Source organism: Tursiops truncatus, chromosome 17 (assembly GCF_011762595.2).
Source record: "Tursiops truncatus isolate mTurTru1 chromosome 17, mTurTru1.mat.Y, whole genome shotgun sequence".
Lineage (NCBI taxonomy): Eukaryota > Metazoa > Chordata > Mammalia > Artiodactyla > Delphinidae > Tursiops > Tursiops truncatus.
In genome coordinates this window covers 7,790,245-7,805,164 of record NC_047050.1, presented here as the reverse complement: position 1 = coordinate 7,805,164, position 14,920 = coordinate 7,790,245, and the positions used below count along the sequence as shown (strand labels likewise).

General features: G+C 45.7%; 1 protein-coding gene across 4 annotated transcripts in view; it reads right to left on the bottom strand.

The window, feature by feature from the left end:
• Window positions 1-8,999: 8,999 nt before the first annotated feature.
• The window catches only part of CHD7 (chromodomain helicase DNA binding protein 7), a 179,032-nt gene continuing 173,111 nt past the window's right edge, over window positions 9,000-14,920 (bottom strand). For all 4 annotated transcript variants that reach the window (XM_019925279.3, XM_019925278.3, XM_073794419.1 and 1 more), the window contains 4 exons: window positions 13,937-14,158; window positions 12,528-12,668; window positions 12,205-12,309; window positions 9,000-10,917 (listed from right to left, as the gene is read on the bottom strand). In XM_019925279.3, coding sequence (XP_019780838.1) covers window positions 9,970-10,917; window positions 12,205-12,309; window positions 12,528-12,668; window positions 13,937-14,158 — 1,416 coding nt within the window. In that variant the 3' untranslated portion in view covers window positions 9,000-9,969. The remainder of the gene's footprint in view (window positions 10,918-12,204; window positions 12,310-12,527; window positions 12,669-13,936; window positions 14,159-14,920) is intronic.

The window sequence follows — 14,920 nt, the reverse complement described above, 5'->3', positions numbered from 1 at the left end:
TCCGGCCCTGGGGCCGGCTTCCAGAAGCCAGAGAGGGAGGAAAGGACTCGTTTCTATCCTCTAGCTTTGTACGAGGACCGTGCGGCCAGGCCCAGACATATATTTGATTGCCCTGAATTTCTATCTATCAGCCTCGATCCTAATGAATGAGGGAAATAATTCATTCTACTAAAAACAAACACACACACTCCTACAAGAATGGAGCAGATACAATGGGACAACCTTCCCTGTGGTACCACCGTCACGCAGGGTCCGTGTGCACAATGGTTGACATTGTGAACGTGTTTATCTTGCGCCCATTCTACTCATTGTTCTATATGCATTATCTCATCCAGTCTTCAAAACAGGCCTATATGGTGGGTGCTCTTTCCATCCCGACTTGGTGCAGTTGAAAAGGGGGGCAGTCATGACCGCTGGCTGCTACACAATGGAGAGAGGCATCCTCTATCCAGGAGACGCGTGGAGGACGCTCAGTTTAACTGTGAACTGGGTTTTCCTCTTCAGGGACTGGTCTTTCATCGGTTCTCCATTTCTAAGTGGCATTAAAAGCAATTCCCAGTCAACGCAAACTTCATTTTCTGGTTCTCTTTCTCACCACCCTCTCAAAGAGGGAGTCAGATGCTTTGAAAACCAGATGAAACTTAGGGACACTCTTTCCAGAAAAACGCACACACACAATTGTGCATCCAACTCCAGGATATCTGAGGCCACCTTCACGTCCCTCCCACAAAGCCCACCCACAGGCCCAAGTTAAAAGTCCTTGTTTTAAAGCACAATTTTCCCCAAAGCAGGCAATTATAGATTTCAATTTATTGAAATAATTGAAATTTCAATTTATTCAAATAATTTTCCAATAACCATCCATTATTGTATCCTAAAATCAATTTAGAGGGGCGTGAACATTTGTTTTTTTAATGGAATAGGATACAACAGAGAAGAGTGCATTAGAGGAAGTTAGGATATGTTATACTGTATGAAGTTTTGAAAAAAATTCATATCCAAATGTGACTATGTACCAGGTCCCAGTGCCACTCGTATTTCTCTCTGGTGTTTGAGAGCCAGCGCCCTGGAAGCCTTGCCGCCGCCCAGACTCCCTCCTCCAGGCTCTGCATTGCTCTTGCCCGCCAGCGTTTTCAGGACGGGCATCAGCCTCATTTCTGTGGGACCTTCCTTGCAGAGCCGTCACCCCAGCCCCTCCCTCAGTGCTTTTCAACTGCACCTCCTACGCTGCTTGGCTAACTCGATAGATGAGGATGGTTTCATTTACTTTTGTTAAGCCTTTTTTTTACTGGAGTATAACCGCTTTACAATGCTGTGTTAGTTTCAGGATGGTTTTAAAGTCATCCTTTCCCGCGTGTCAATTCAGTGCCAGCCGCTAAGGACTTTGCACAGTCACAATTTCTAATCTTCCCACAACACTACGAGGAAGGCATGTTTGGTGTTATTTTTATTTTTATTCCAAGTTTACAAATGACAGCGGTGAGGCTCAGAGGAGAACGGAACTCTGGCCGTGCAGGGCTGCCCCGCTGTGCATAGTGGAGTTGCCTGCCGGCTGTCATAACGTGGTACAAGGATCTCTGGGTTTACAGTCCAAACACCTGCCTGCATGCTACGCTGGGATGGCTGAGCCTTAATATCTTCCATCTCTAAACTCACAACTAACTTGCGGTTTCAGAGTTCTATCAGCTGAGATAACGCCTGCATTTGTGCTCTGAAATCTCGAAATCGCAGGCAGGTATATACTATTTACACGCACTGCGTCAGCAACACGCGAAGGGCCCAGAGAGCAAGGAGCCCGACTACGCCCTTTGTCCCGCGTCGCCCCCCCCCCCCCCGCACACCCTCTAGCTGCACATTAAATATTTGCCAACTGATGGCGGCTGCTTAAGAACAAGAATGATGCCTATTATTCCCTCTCTGTGTCCTTCGTACACAGAAAGACTCCATGACGTTTGTCCTTGAGAGAAGAGGAGGCTTCTTGTAGGAAGCCCGGAGCACAGAATGGCTGCCTGAATCCACCAAGCAAGGGTGTCCAGGTCCAGGAGGAAATCGGCTGTGGGCACGGGCCGCGGGGATCCTGTCCTCGGCCCCGCCGCCGTCATTGTCAGATCACCGCTGGTGCACCAACAAGAAAAGAGGCATCACGACCACGTTCACGCAGGAGGGGCTGACGTGTGAGCCGTGAAACTGACATTTCTAAACTTTTTTTGGGGGGGTGGTGGTGGCAATGATTCAGAAGCCCAGATGGCCTCGCCTTCGAGTTAATCGAGATCAGTTCAAGCTGCTGGTGCTCTGGAAATGAGGCTGTCAGGTGCAGGGAGCTAAAATTACCTGGAGCCGAGGACAACCCATCGTTGTCCCCCCCTCCTCCAGGATCTGTGGGCTCAGGCCCTCCTGAAGTGTTCAATACATTTACACACAGCTGACAATCAACTGGCCAGGATATTGTGTACCTGGAATGGCTATTAAAACCGTAAGTCTGCCTAAACCCTCCAGTTATGGTGGATTTCTGTGTTTCCCTGAGGGCAGGGAGAGGCACCAGACTCCCGTCGCCCATGAGGATACATGTGTCACGTCAGCAGCATTTTAGACAGCGGGAGCGCTGCGACCAGTTCTCCCTTTTCCCTGTGCTTTAATGCTATATACCGCCTGCAAGGTAAAACCCTGCGCTGTCTGATGCACACGGACGCACACAGAGAAATAAGTTCAAGCATGTCGGGAACGTGTGGACTGGAGATGAGTTTTTGGCCATTTAGTCATTTGAGCTCCAAATACAAGGAGGAACGCCAGATGATTTGCAAAACTGCTTTTCTTCCTGCGTCTATTTTCCACCTTGGTCGCCCAGTCCCCTCTCACCTTTCACAGGTCAGAGCTGTAGTGCTCCCAAACCACATTAAAAAGAACAGCAGGGGCTTCCCTGGTGGTGCAGTGGTTGAGAATCTGCCTGCCAATGCAGGGGGCACGGGTTCGAACTCTGGTCCGGGAAGATCCCACATGCCGCGGAGCAACTAGGCCTGTGAACCACAACTACTGAGCCTGTGAGACACAACTACTGAGCCTGCACTTCTGGAGCCTGTGTTCCGCAACAAGAGAGGCCACGATAGTGAGAGGCCCGCGCACCGCGATGAAGAGTGGCCCCCACTCACCACAACTGGAGAAAGCCCTCGCACAGAAACGAAGACCCAACACAGCCAAAAATAAAACAACAACAACATAAACACAAAAGCTTTTGTTTCTCTGACATTACAAACGGTATTTGGGTTTTCGCTGTGACTGTCCCCCACAGGAGGGTTTTAATGGTAATAAACATTTGATACCCGAGAATCTCCTAGCAATGGACAGCTTTCTGGTTGAAACGTAAAGGGACACTTTCAGCTTTAATTGCATCCTGCCCTCCCCCCCGAAGGCTGTCCTGATGGCCAATGGTGTTTTTTTTCTCAAGAGCCGTCTGGAGGCTGAGGGGCAGAGCTGAGCCCCTTGTCCTTGAGTTGCCATTGCTGTGTTACTCTCTCTGTTTCCTCTCAGAACACACAAGCTCTGCACAAGATGAGGCTCGAAAGAAAAGGGGGTTCGGGGTTGGTTTGTAACTTTACGTTTTGGAGAGTGAGGGGGAAAGGGAGAATTTTAAACGGTTTCATGTAACCCTTCAGGCCACTGAGTCAGTCCAGCGGCTCCCCAGAGCAGGCCAGGCTGAGGCAGCAGAAACCCAGCGGCTGAGAAGCAGGCCAGCTTCGTCCAGCAAGAACAATGCCTCCGCAGTCAGACACGGTGGCTGCTCTCATTTTCAAGGGACACTTACAATCAGATGGAAAGGATCCCAGAGGCGCCTCGCAGGGCTTCCAGCCTCGTGAGAGAACAGGAGCTCTGCAGCTACAGATATGCAAATCCGTCCTGAGAGCCACAACTGCCCAGAAAAGCTCTGTAGGGGTGGAGGCTGCCAAGGCCGTGTCCCATCCCTGCAGGGACTTCAAGTCCCAGACTTAGCTGGGGCTGCCTGCTAGGGCCATTCAGATACGCGATTCACTATCCAAAAATTCTAAGGAATAAGCTTCAAGAATGTGCAAAGACATTTAGACTGTCAGTTGCGCAGGTTCTATCATAAAATCAGCGTGGATGTAAATAAAGCAAGCTCGTAACTGTATACACTTTTTTTTTTTTTAACTTGAACATCTTTCAGTCATCCTGTCCTGGGGTACTTTGGTCTTGCAGCATGAGAGACTGCAACCTTCTGGCTTGTTCTCCAGATCAAGCTGTTATTAGGAGAGTGTGTAGCTTATTCTATTTTAGGTTGGGAGTTTTTGTTTAAGCTCACGGACCTGAATTAACAAGAATGGCAGGTTTATACTTCCACAGACAGCCCACTGCTGGACACGGCTTACACTGGAGGAGTCTAAATACTAGTTGTCGCCACCACACCTGTCTCAGCACTCAGACTTGGGCAAGAGATCCTGCCTCACCAGGTAAACGGCTGGTGGCAAGAACTCTGAGCTAACTCGCCAGGCTGTGCTGTGGGTTAACTCACAAGTGCCTATTACCAAACACAAATGCTGAATTCTAAAGTGTTAAGAGCCTCCTGACTCCCAAGGAAACATGGTGAAACATGTTGAACAGGATGAATTTTCCGTTCCAAGATGTGATGTGTGCTCCCCAAACTATTAAATTTACAGCCCGCTTAGGTTTCAGTCACCCAGCCTACATCCAAGTTGAAGTCGCGTTAACTGCAGCTGACAATTAGGAGATGGTTTGGGGTTGCAAAGGATGTGAAGCTACTGCAGTACCTGGCTTGAGTCACGGAAAAGAATCAGGTTCCTCTCATTTGTAATTTTGAAATCAATCAAAATTCCTGTAATTTTCAGATCAAAATGCAGAGGCGGGCAACGGACAATGGAGGAAACCACCCAGAGTAGAGTCTTAAGTGATTCCTAAACAATATTTTGACTTAGTGTTTCTCTTTATTATACCTTAGAAATAAATCTATTATGCTGTCCTTCAGCTGTAACTCAGATTCACCATGACAGATTTATCTTGGAGCCCAGTAGAGACCTCGCAAGTGAGAAAGGTTCACAGGAAGAAACATACTGGGAGACAGCCCGACACTTAAATAACATGTCTGTATTGTGTTTGGAGATGGGTTCTGCCATCTTTGTTCAATCGACGAAAATTTCAACCAGTTTAGGAGCTACACAAATGATAAGAGTCAACCGTTCTGGAGCTAAAGATGTCAGATGAAAAAATATTTGAAATTTTAATTGTCATTACCCTATTCTTCAATTTCATTTAAATTACATGGTAAACATTCATCAAGGAGATGCAAATTAAAAATCAACTCTACATTGGTAGATCCAAAATAAGATCTACAGACCAACAGGCCCATTAGGACGGTGGACCTACGTTGCCAACACATATACACAGGGAGTTTTTTAGTTTTGGTCTACAGCATTAGGGAAGTTCAGCAAAAACCTTAGACATAGAAATGATTTATATAGCTCAAACTACTTTGAAAATCACCATTCTAACTCCTACAAGAAAAAAAATCTCCAAATTAGGTGAGTCTCCCAACAAAAAATTCAAGGATGAAATACTTTCACTGAAGGAGTCTTACGTTAGATTAAATATTCCGGATGGTAATTTACACATCTATTTTGCCAAATGTAGTTTACTTTACTATAAAATGTCTATAAAACGATGGTAAATCTTACCTGTGCTAAGAAAATACATAAAATTGCTCATTAGAGAGCCAAGTTGAATGAATAAGGTATATTCTAACTTTTAAGTGCTTGTTAGTAGAGGTCATTTACATTGTTTTGCTTCCTAATTTAAATTTACTGATGGCTCTGGAGGCGCACTGATGTTCACTGCACATGCATCACTTCAACGATGCACACGCCTTCTTACCTCCGCTACCTGTTAGAAATAATTGCTGAAAACTCTTCCCAAAGATAATTAACAAATAATTTTCATTGAACTGAAAAGGTAACTTTGTAACAGGGCATGGATGGAAAGATTTCTGTTCCTAGCACCTTTTCTATTAACGCTAATCATGGAATTAAAAAAAAAAAGTGTATGTTCTTCATCTGTTGGTTTTACCTTTGGGCTAATCCTGAAAAGTTAATTCAAATTATTCACTTAATGTAAATTGGAGGCTCTATTTCTTTAAAACATAGCCCAAATCCATTTACTGCCTTCCATCTCCATTGCTACCTACTGCCTTGATCCAAGGCTGCTGCAACAGTCTCCTAAATGGGGCTCCTGGTTCTTCCTTACAAGTCATTTTTTTCACATTGCAGCCATAGTGATTATTTTTTTAGAAACATGAATATGATATCACTTCTCTGCATAAAACCTTCCAAGGAACTTTCTATGGCACTTAGAAAAGAAATCCAAATCCTCCACCAGCACCGGTTTGGTCCCTAGCCCCCAAATCTTCTAGGCAAACAGGCTCCCTGGCCCTGCTTCCTCCAAGCTCACTGTCAACACAGGACCTTTGCACTGGCTCTTCCATTTGCCTGGAACATTCTCCAACCAGCTCTGTCTGGCCACTGCTTCTCATCACTCAGGTGTAAGCAGAGTTGTCCCCTCCACAGACCTGAGCACCCCATCACCTTATTTAATAGTATTCCTCCATCTACAAAAATTGTATTTGTATCTGTGTATCACCTGTCTCTTCCTATTAGCATATAAGCCCAATGACAGCAAGGCCCTAGTCTATTTTTGGTTTTCGCTATATTCTTGCCACTAAAACAGTACCTAGCACATAGCACCCAGTAAATGTTTGTTGATGAATGTTAATCACCCCAGTGCAGTGATTTAAGTGCCTAGGGTTGAAATACCCCAGAAGTTAGATCAATCTGAGTTGAAATACCAGGTTTGCTATTTGCTAGCTCTGAGGCTTAAGTTAATCTTTTCCAAAGACTTGACTTCTTCATAAAATAGAAACATTCATGGGGCAAGATAAATCCAAATTTAAATGAGGTAACTGGGACTCAAGTTTGCCTGGTCAGAGATCACACTCTTCTTCCAGGTTCTGCTTCATATAGACTGCCTCTTAATCCCCAATCTTAGATTTAAGGTCCCTTACGGAGGGGTAAGGGAGGGGGGAAACGTAAAAATACAAAAGCCCTAGACACTTCAAATCATCACTAAATAACTATTTTATTTCAGAGACCAGAGTGCAGTATTTCAAGAAACTGTAAGGAAGCTCTGTTAGACTGCCTGGGTTCAGATCCAGCTCCTGTACTTACTGCTAGCCAGTTACTTAAAGTCTCCAAGTCTCTGTTTCCTCCTGGAAAGCAGCACTTCCCTCACAGAAGAGAAGTGACGGTGAAACAGAAACGCCATGGAAAGCACTGAGCACCTCAGTGCTTAATTTATACAAGCACGTGACGAACACCGGTTATGAAGAATCAGACTGAATTTAAAATATTTCTTACTTAGGCAAATTCGAGATCTCACGTCGAGAATTAATTCCATTAGGAAAAAAAAAACCAAACAAACGCATTTTTTGCGTTTGGAAACTTGCATGACTTCAAGGCCACCTTCACAGGTAAATCCCAGATGACTCAGGGCCAGCTGCTGACCTACCTATCATGTCAGGGTTCCTTCTGGCCACAAGCAATTGATGCCTCTGCTTTGAAGATCGTCATTGTTCTCAGCATCTTCCTTTAACAGGGACAGAGTCACATCGTGTGCTCTATTTACAGAGTGTCATAGGAAAACTTCCAACGCTATAAAGAATTTCAGAAGAAGCCCCTTTAAGACTCACTTTATGAAACATATTCTCCCTACCTAAGGTCCTATTTTAAGGCTTAAAAAGTCTTTCAGTTATTTAAATATTTAAGTTCTTTATACTTTGTGGAAGTCTAGTCTTATTTTCCACGTTTGAAGAATTCTGCTCCCGAAGCTATTCTTTTAAAAAAATTCTTTTTAAATTTAATTTTATTATTGTTTTTATTGAAGTATAGTTGATTTACAAAAGGCACTTTCCTGCCCGCGCACTACCCAGGCGCTCTTCAAGAAAGAGTCACGGTGACGTGACAGGTGAAGCCACCACGGGGCGTCTAAGGTGGAGGCTTCACGGAGCTCTTTTTCCAGAATCATCATGGGTATATTTTCATCTTGCGATGCTAATTCACGGAACCTCGTTAACTAAAAGGGACTCGGACAGCCTGTCTCGTGCCACGTCGGGCGGGGGACGGGCTGGGCGCGTCCCAGGGGCGGTACGGAGGGAGCCACCACAGACCACCCTCACCCTCTCTTCCCCTCCTTTTTAACTGCAGGGACACGGCACTTTATGTTTGGTCAGGTGACATTACAAGGTGAAAACAGAGCATCTCAAATTCTAGCTTACCTTGAACATCAGAGGTCATGAAGGAGTGCCCGAACCAGCGGCTCCCAGCCCGTGCGTGCGCGTAGCTGCGCGTGCGCGTAGCTGCATTGCGTGCGTGCGTGCGCGTACCTGCAATGCGTGCGTGCGCGTACCTGCATTGCGTGCGTGCGTGCGCGTCGTTCTACGTGGGGCTCCGTGACGCTGGCACCGAGCCCGGGCCCTCAGGACACCAGAGTGCCTTCGCGTCCCTTGCTGACACCACGGCATTGTGTTTTTCTACCCATTAACCGAGGATAAATGACCCAGATATTGTGCCTATTAAAGCCTCATTTTTCTTTTGACCCTTTGTTCCTCGGTGTACCACATTATCAGACGCTGCACACGTTTTTTAAGTAGTCTCGGCCTCGGGTGACCTTTCGAGGGAGTAATGGGAGGTTTCTGCGTGTGGTTCTGTTGAGATATCTGGAGTGGAATTATGTCAAGGTAATGTGAGGTTTTTCTTCCAGTCTAGGCGGAAGACAATCAGTTGAGCGTATTACCAACAGCTAATCTGGTATAGGAGGATATATCAAGAAACTGTACAAAGGCCAGAATGCTGTATTTGCATCTATTGCGAATACAAAAAATAGAGTGAAACCAGTTCCCCTACGCTACTACATTCTATACTTACATCTCTGCATATCATGGGTCACTTTTATTAAAAGCATCATTACTACAGTTGGCAGCAATTTACATTTTATCTTACATGATAGCAGTTTTCAAAGGAAAAAAAATAAAAGGACATCACAACAAAGAAAAACAATACATTTACAAAGTCATGTCTGTAAACTTCAAGGCTAGTTTAGAGCTGAGGTAATGCTGTTTTAGCTTGTGGCTAAAGTAACGAAGTCCTTTAATTTAAAAAAGGTACCTGATTCTCTCTTCTCTCACTCTTTATTTATTCATCTATTTATTTTGTTTATACCAGTGCATTACAAGACCACGAGACAATGGAACTGCAGTTCTGTCTGGCAAGAACCCTCCCAGTAGGTTAATTTCCAAAGGGACCCTTCACATTCAACAGCTGCCTTATTATTGCTGCGCCTCGGGACAGAGACGTTCACACTAAGGTGGAGATTGTCAGAGTGTGTGGATGTGTGTGATGCGCAAGTGCGGGAACCCCCGTGTAGTCAAAAAGGGAAACAAATGAGCAAGGATGATATGTATGGTAAATTTCATCTTGACCTTCACAGCAAAAAAATTAAAATTAAAAAATTAAATATATAACTTCATACTTCCTTTGAGCAGCACTTCCTTTCATTCGTGCCACTTGGTTACAAATTGCTCTTTATTATAATACCAATGGTACCAAAGGAAAAGAAAAAAAAAAAAAGCAGAGCATTATGTAAGTTTCCTTAAAAAGACACGATCATCTCTCAAATTTCATCTCTCCTAGGGATAATAAATAATGCACTGCACAATACTTAATGACCAAGATACCTTTTGACACACCTGTATAACATGACTTGGACTTTTTTTTTCTTTTGCTACACTATGTTACAGAACAGCTTATAAAACTAGGTATGAACATTAACTGTGAGTGTAAACAGTAGGACTACCACTTGTCAAAAGTTTTAAACACTTTAACTGAAAACTGGTACTGGTTATCCATCATTTTCATTGTTTTCTATTTCGTCCCCCCCGTCGAGTGAGTCTAGCTCTTCGCCCTGTGCTATCTCGTCTTCTAAGACTGAGGACTCCGCCGTCTTGTCCAGGCTCTCCTCGGCGTCGCTGCCCTCGAGGGTCTCCTCTTCCTGAAAGGTGCCCCCCTCAGCCTTGTCGGGAGCCTTGTCGTCGCCGGAGCCCACGGCGTTCTGCAGTCCCGCCAAGGCGGGGAAGCCCGGCAGCGTCAATCCCCCCAGTCCCGGAGGTAGAAACATGGACGGGTAGAAGAGGCCCGGGGCCATGGTGGACAGGAGGAAGGGGTTGAAGGCGAGCGGGTTGGAGGGCAGGCCGGCCGGGGCAGTAGCAGCACCAACAGATCCATTCGCAGAGTCCGGGCCCGGAACGGCGTCTGTGCTTTTCTCCGAGTCCTTGTTCTCGTCCTCGTTCTCGTTGCCCTTCTCCTCCGCTTTGCACGCGCCGTCTTCCGGCTCCGCGGGGCCGGCCGCGGCCGCGGTGTTGCCGGCGGCGGCAGCTGCGGCTGCGGCGGCGGCGGCGGACAGCGGGGTGTTGAGCAGCCCGCCCAGCCCGAACATGCTGGGCAGGCCGGCCACGCCCGGCAGCACCAGGGGCAGCACGGCGGCCGGGTTCTTGGTGTCTCCTCCGGCGGCGGCGGCAGCGGCTGTGGCCGTGGCCAGGCCCGGAGGGAAGCCCATGAGGCCGGCCAGCTGCAGAGACTGGAGGTTCTGGAGGCTCTGCAGGCTCGTCAGGTCCATCCCAGCGAACAGGCTGTTCACCAGCAGGGGGTTGATGCCCGACGTGGAGGCCACGGCGGCGGCGGCGGCGCGGGCGATTTCACTTTTGGGCCTCCGTCCCCGCCGGCTCGCCCCTTCTCCCCGCACCACGGGTCCGGTGAGAAGACGGTCAAACATCGACTCAGGAACGAAACCCTGAAAGGAAGGGAGAGGCAAACAGGGGCTATCAAACGCTTCGGAAGAAAACCTCATTTCCACGCGGGCCTCTGTGATGGACTGCACACTGACATTCGTAATGGAAATACACATGCAATTATTTCCATTCTAGAAGCTCAAGGATCAGACCTCGGAAAGCAGAACTTCTCTTTTTTAGCATTACACAGCTCACCGAATTATGCTGAATTGCAGAAAAAAATGTTAAAGGCTACTCTATCGGTGAGGTAAGTGTCAAGATATCTGCATCCATAGCTAACTCGAGAAATAGCACATCAGAAGGAAGTGGAAAACGATGGAAAATTTAATTAAAGTTATATTTTAGTATCTACCCTGGAGAAACAAAAACTCATGTTCACACAAAAACCTGTACGTGAATGTTTATAGCAGTTCTACTCATAGTTGTCAAAGTCTGAAAATAGCCCAGACGTCCTTCCATGGGTGATGGGTAACCACACCCAGGGGTACATCCACACACAGGAGCCTGATCAGCAGCAAAACCTGTGACACATGTAACCACTTGGATGAATCTCAGTATGATGAGTGAAGGAAGCCGTCTCAAAAAGGGTACGTGATTTATGCTTCTGTTTAGGTGACATCCTCAAAAAGACAAAACCTCTAGGGATGGAGAACAGATCAGCGAGCGGTTGCCCTGGGCTAGGGGTGGGGACAGAGAATACTACAAAGGAATTTGGGCGAGTCACAGAACTGTCTGTATTCTGATTATGGTGGCCGGTCAAGAAACCATCCATGTGTGAAGACTGATAGAACTGTATACCAAAAGAAAAATAGACCAAAAAAAAAAAAATCAAGACGTTTAAACACGTTAATTTAAAAAAGAAACAGTGAAATTAATGCTTAGGCAGAACTGCTGTATTTTTTCATTTGTTTATTTTAAAATCAGAAATCACAGTTAATCTTAAGGATCTCAACCACCATAAATTCCATTCCACAGATGCTGTTAGCCACGTTTACCTGGGGCATTCCTCCCTGGAGCAAGTCTGCCTCTAAGACTGTGAATGTATATTTCTACACAATCCCTTTAAATCAGAGCTGTCAAATTAATCCACCTTGGTGGATTAATGACATATTGATACAAGGAATGATGATGTATTAATGATGTATGAAAATGATGCATTATGTCAACTCTTTTAAGCCAAGAATAAGTTATCATTGAATAATTAATGGCCCACAGAAAATAAAGAAAAATTCAGGAAAACAGTTTTGTACAGATACCTTTCTGGACAGAAAGGCGGAGTCTGTACTTACAGACTGCTTGACTATATCGGTCCAGTCTGGGGCAACTGCAAACTCGGGGTTTTCTTCCAGCCACCGGGGTAGATCCTTCATGGGAGGCGCCATAGCTCCACCCATCTAGGGAGAGGCGTTTGGAAAATGATTTAGAAACAGACAAAGTCTTCCCTCTCCCCCTCCCATCTGTATATCTACACATATACATACACAGATCATATAAATACACATGTATTCTGGAAGAAACATAATTCTTTTCCCCTATAAAAGATGTCAGAATAAAACACTTCTTTCTGGGAGAAGAAATCACATAGAGATCAATTCCCTTTCCCAATGTTTACCTTCTTCCCATTTCGTTTATTGACAACAGGCACCCTTTCTTCTCCTGTCAAAGTGTTTATATCCAATTTATTAGGGTTTCGACATCTGTGTCGTTTCTGTTTCGGTTTCTGAAATGAGGAAAACAGCACATCTGCATTCTTCTGCAAAAAAACAAAAACAAAAAACATATTTAGTAAAATTCTACTTAGTACTTATTCTTTCCTATATAAATGACAAACAGAACAGTCAAGCCATTTTCAATTACTATGGAAGTTTCAAGAATCATTTTAATTATTAGAAACCATAGTTTCCTTTGAAAGGAAAGACTATTCTCTTTTTCCTTTACTTAAGGAACAAACTTAGAAGCGGAGAACATGCTTTTCCTTTTATCTCTCAATAACCTGCTTAAAATCTTTTCTTCAAATGTTTAACCAAGTCATGGTATTTGAAAAGGAAACTTTCTCTGGTACCTTTGCTGATCTCTACTCAGAGACTTGAGTGGATACAGAGGTGATCTCACATCTACGACATGCGACTGTACATGAGGAGAAACAACCCAAGGGATAAAAGAGCCTTTGCAGGAGGGTACATTCTGAGTGGCAGGAACTCAACAAGATAAAATGTAAACTCCTACGCTTAAGTTTTCAAAAATTCAGGGCTTCCCTGGTGGCGCAGTGGCTGAGAGTCCGCCTGCCGATGCAGGGGACACGGGTTCGTGCCCCGGTCCGGGAAGATCCCACATGCCGCGGAGCGGCTGGGCCCGTGAGCCATGGCCGCTGAGCCTGCGCGTCCGGAGCCTGTGCTCCGCAACGGGAGAGACCACAGCAGTGAGAGGCCCGCGTACCGCAAAAAAAAAAAAAAATTCAATCACATAAGTTATAGGACGTAAGACATCTGCACAACTAGCTCGCAAGCAGTTTAAGTGACAAATCATCCGGAGATCCTGTCTCATGTTTAATAAACGGCATGAGTGTTAGTTGTTTAAGAAAGAAGCTAAAAAGTCTTGGGCTGTGTTAGCGGCTCAGATCTCTGCAGTAACAGCTTCCTAATATTCTGTGCTGGGCAGACCCAGTCCAGAGACCAATTAGAGCACGTTGGGGAGTGTCTTCCCAATAACGAGTCCCCCCTGGAAACCACGCCATGTGAAGAGTAGCAGAAAAAAACCCACATCTATTTGGTGGGAGAAGGAAAAGGCAAGGAAATGCACACTAGGCATCTTCAAATCAGTACAAGGCTGCCCTTCACGTACAACAGACCTGAAGCTAGTTTCTCTAATGTAGAATATACAATGACAAAAGCTGGGAAACGTCCGAGATGACGAGACAGTCAAGTGAAAGGCAGAGGGACCAGGGACTTCTCCGTCGCACGGGAGAAGGAAATGGACTGACTGAGCAAGAATCCTCCCAACCCTACACTCTGTGATACTCACTGGTACGTAACTTGGCATATCAACAGTGTAAGCGGGATGCAGCTTCAGCCACTCGACTAAGTCCTTATTTTTAGGAGCTTCTTCCCCCACCAGCCTAGTCCCATCTTCGAGATTTATAACAGGGATCCGCGTGTCTGGGTCCAGCTGTCCAGGAGAAGGAATGTTTCTTGTAGGTGGGGTCTCTATATCTTCTTCAAAAGCTTTGGTCACCTCAGCATCCTCCTGCAGAAAGTTGACAGTGGTCGGAATTCTCACATGAAGAGAGAGATCCTGACAACATCCTAGCCCGAGGAGACGCCAGCCTAGCATAATGGGTCTCTGATCATAAAGGGAAAAAAGTTACTTGAAACAACGGCAGTTTGGGAACAGCTATTAAATGAGGAGATGTGTATCATTCTTCACACTGTAGCATTAGTAATGGGGTAGAAAATTCACAGTCCATCACCGCTCCATGTCTGAGATCTTAGGCAAGCCGCTAGGAGCATGACACAGGCAGTGGAGCCTGAGCCCGATATATATGAAAGGCAGCCTCTCAATCTCTTTTGGGGATCCCTGGATAGCATCATTAAAGAAATTATAATTAAAGGAATGTTCCCAAAGCCAGTTTATACCTAGCTCTGTGGCACTCTGTGATCAGCACACTTTTGTCAGTAGTACAATAGTTCATATTAGGCGTGTGTGGCAACACTGGAAAGATCAATGCTAACTGGAGTTGAGTTAGAGTTGAGACTCTACCATCGCCCAGCCACTGGTCCTCAAACTCCGTTATTTCAACCTGCAGACATCTTCAGTGAGGCCCATCTGTCCATCCCTACTGTTCCCGCTTCGGTTCAGGTCTCCGTCACTGACCACCTGTATCACTGCATTACTCCTAAACGGTCCACCTGATTCTAGTTCCACCCTTCTTTAATCCAACCTCCACTCTGCTCAAAAATCATGTTACATCACTCCCCTGTTTAAGCTATTTTGATAAGTGAACCCGCA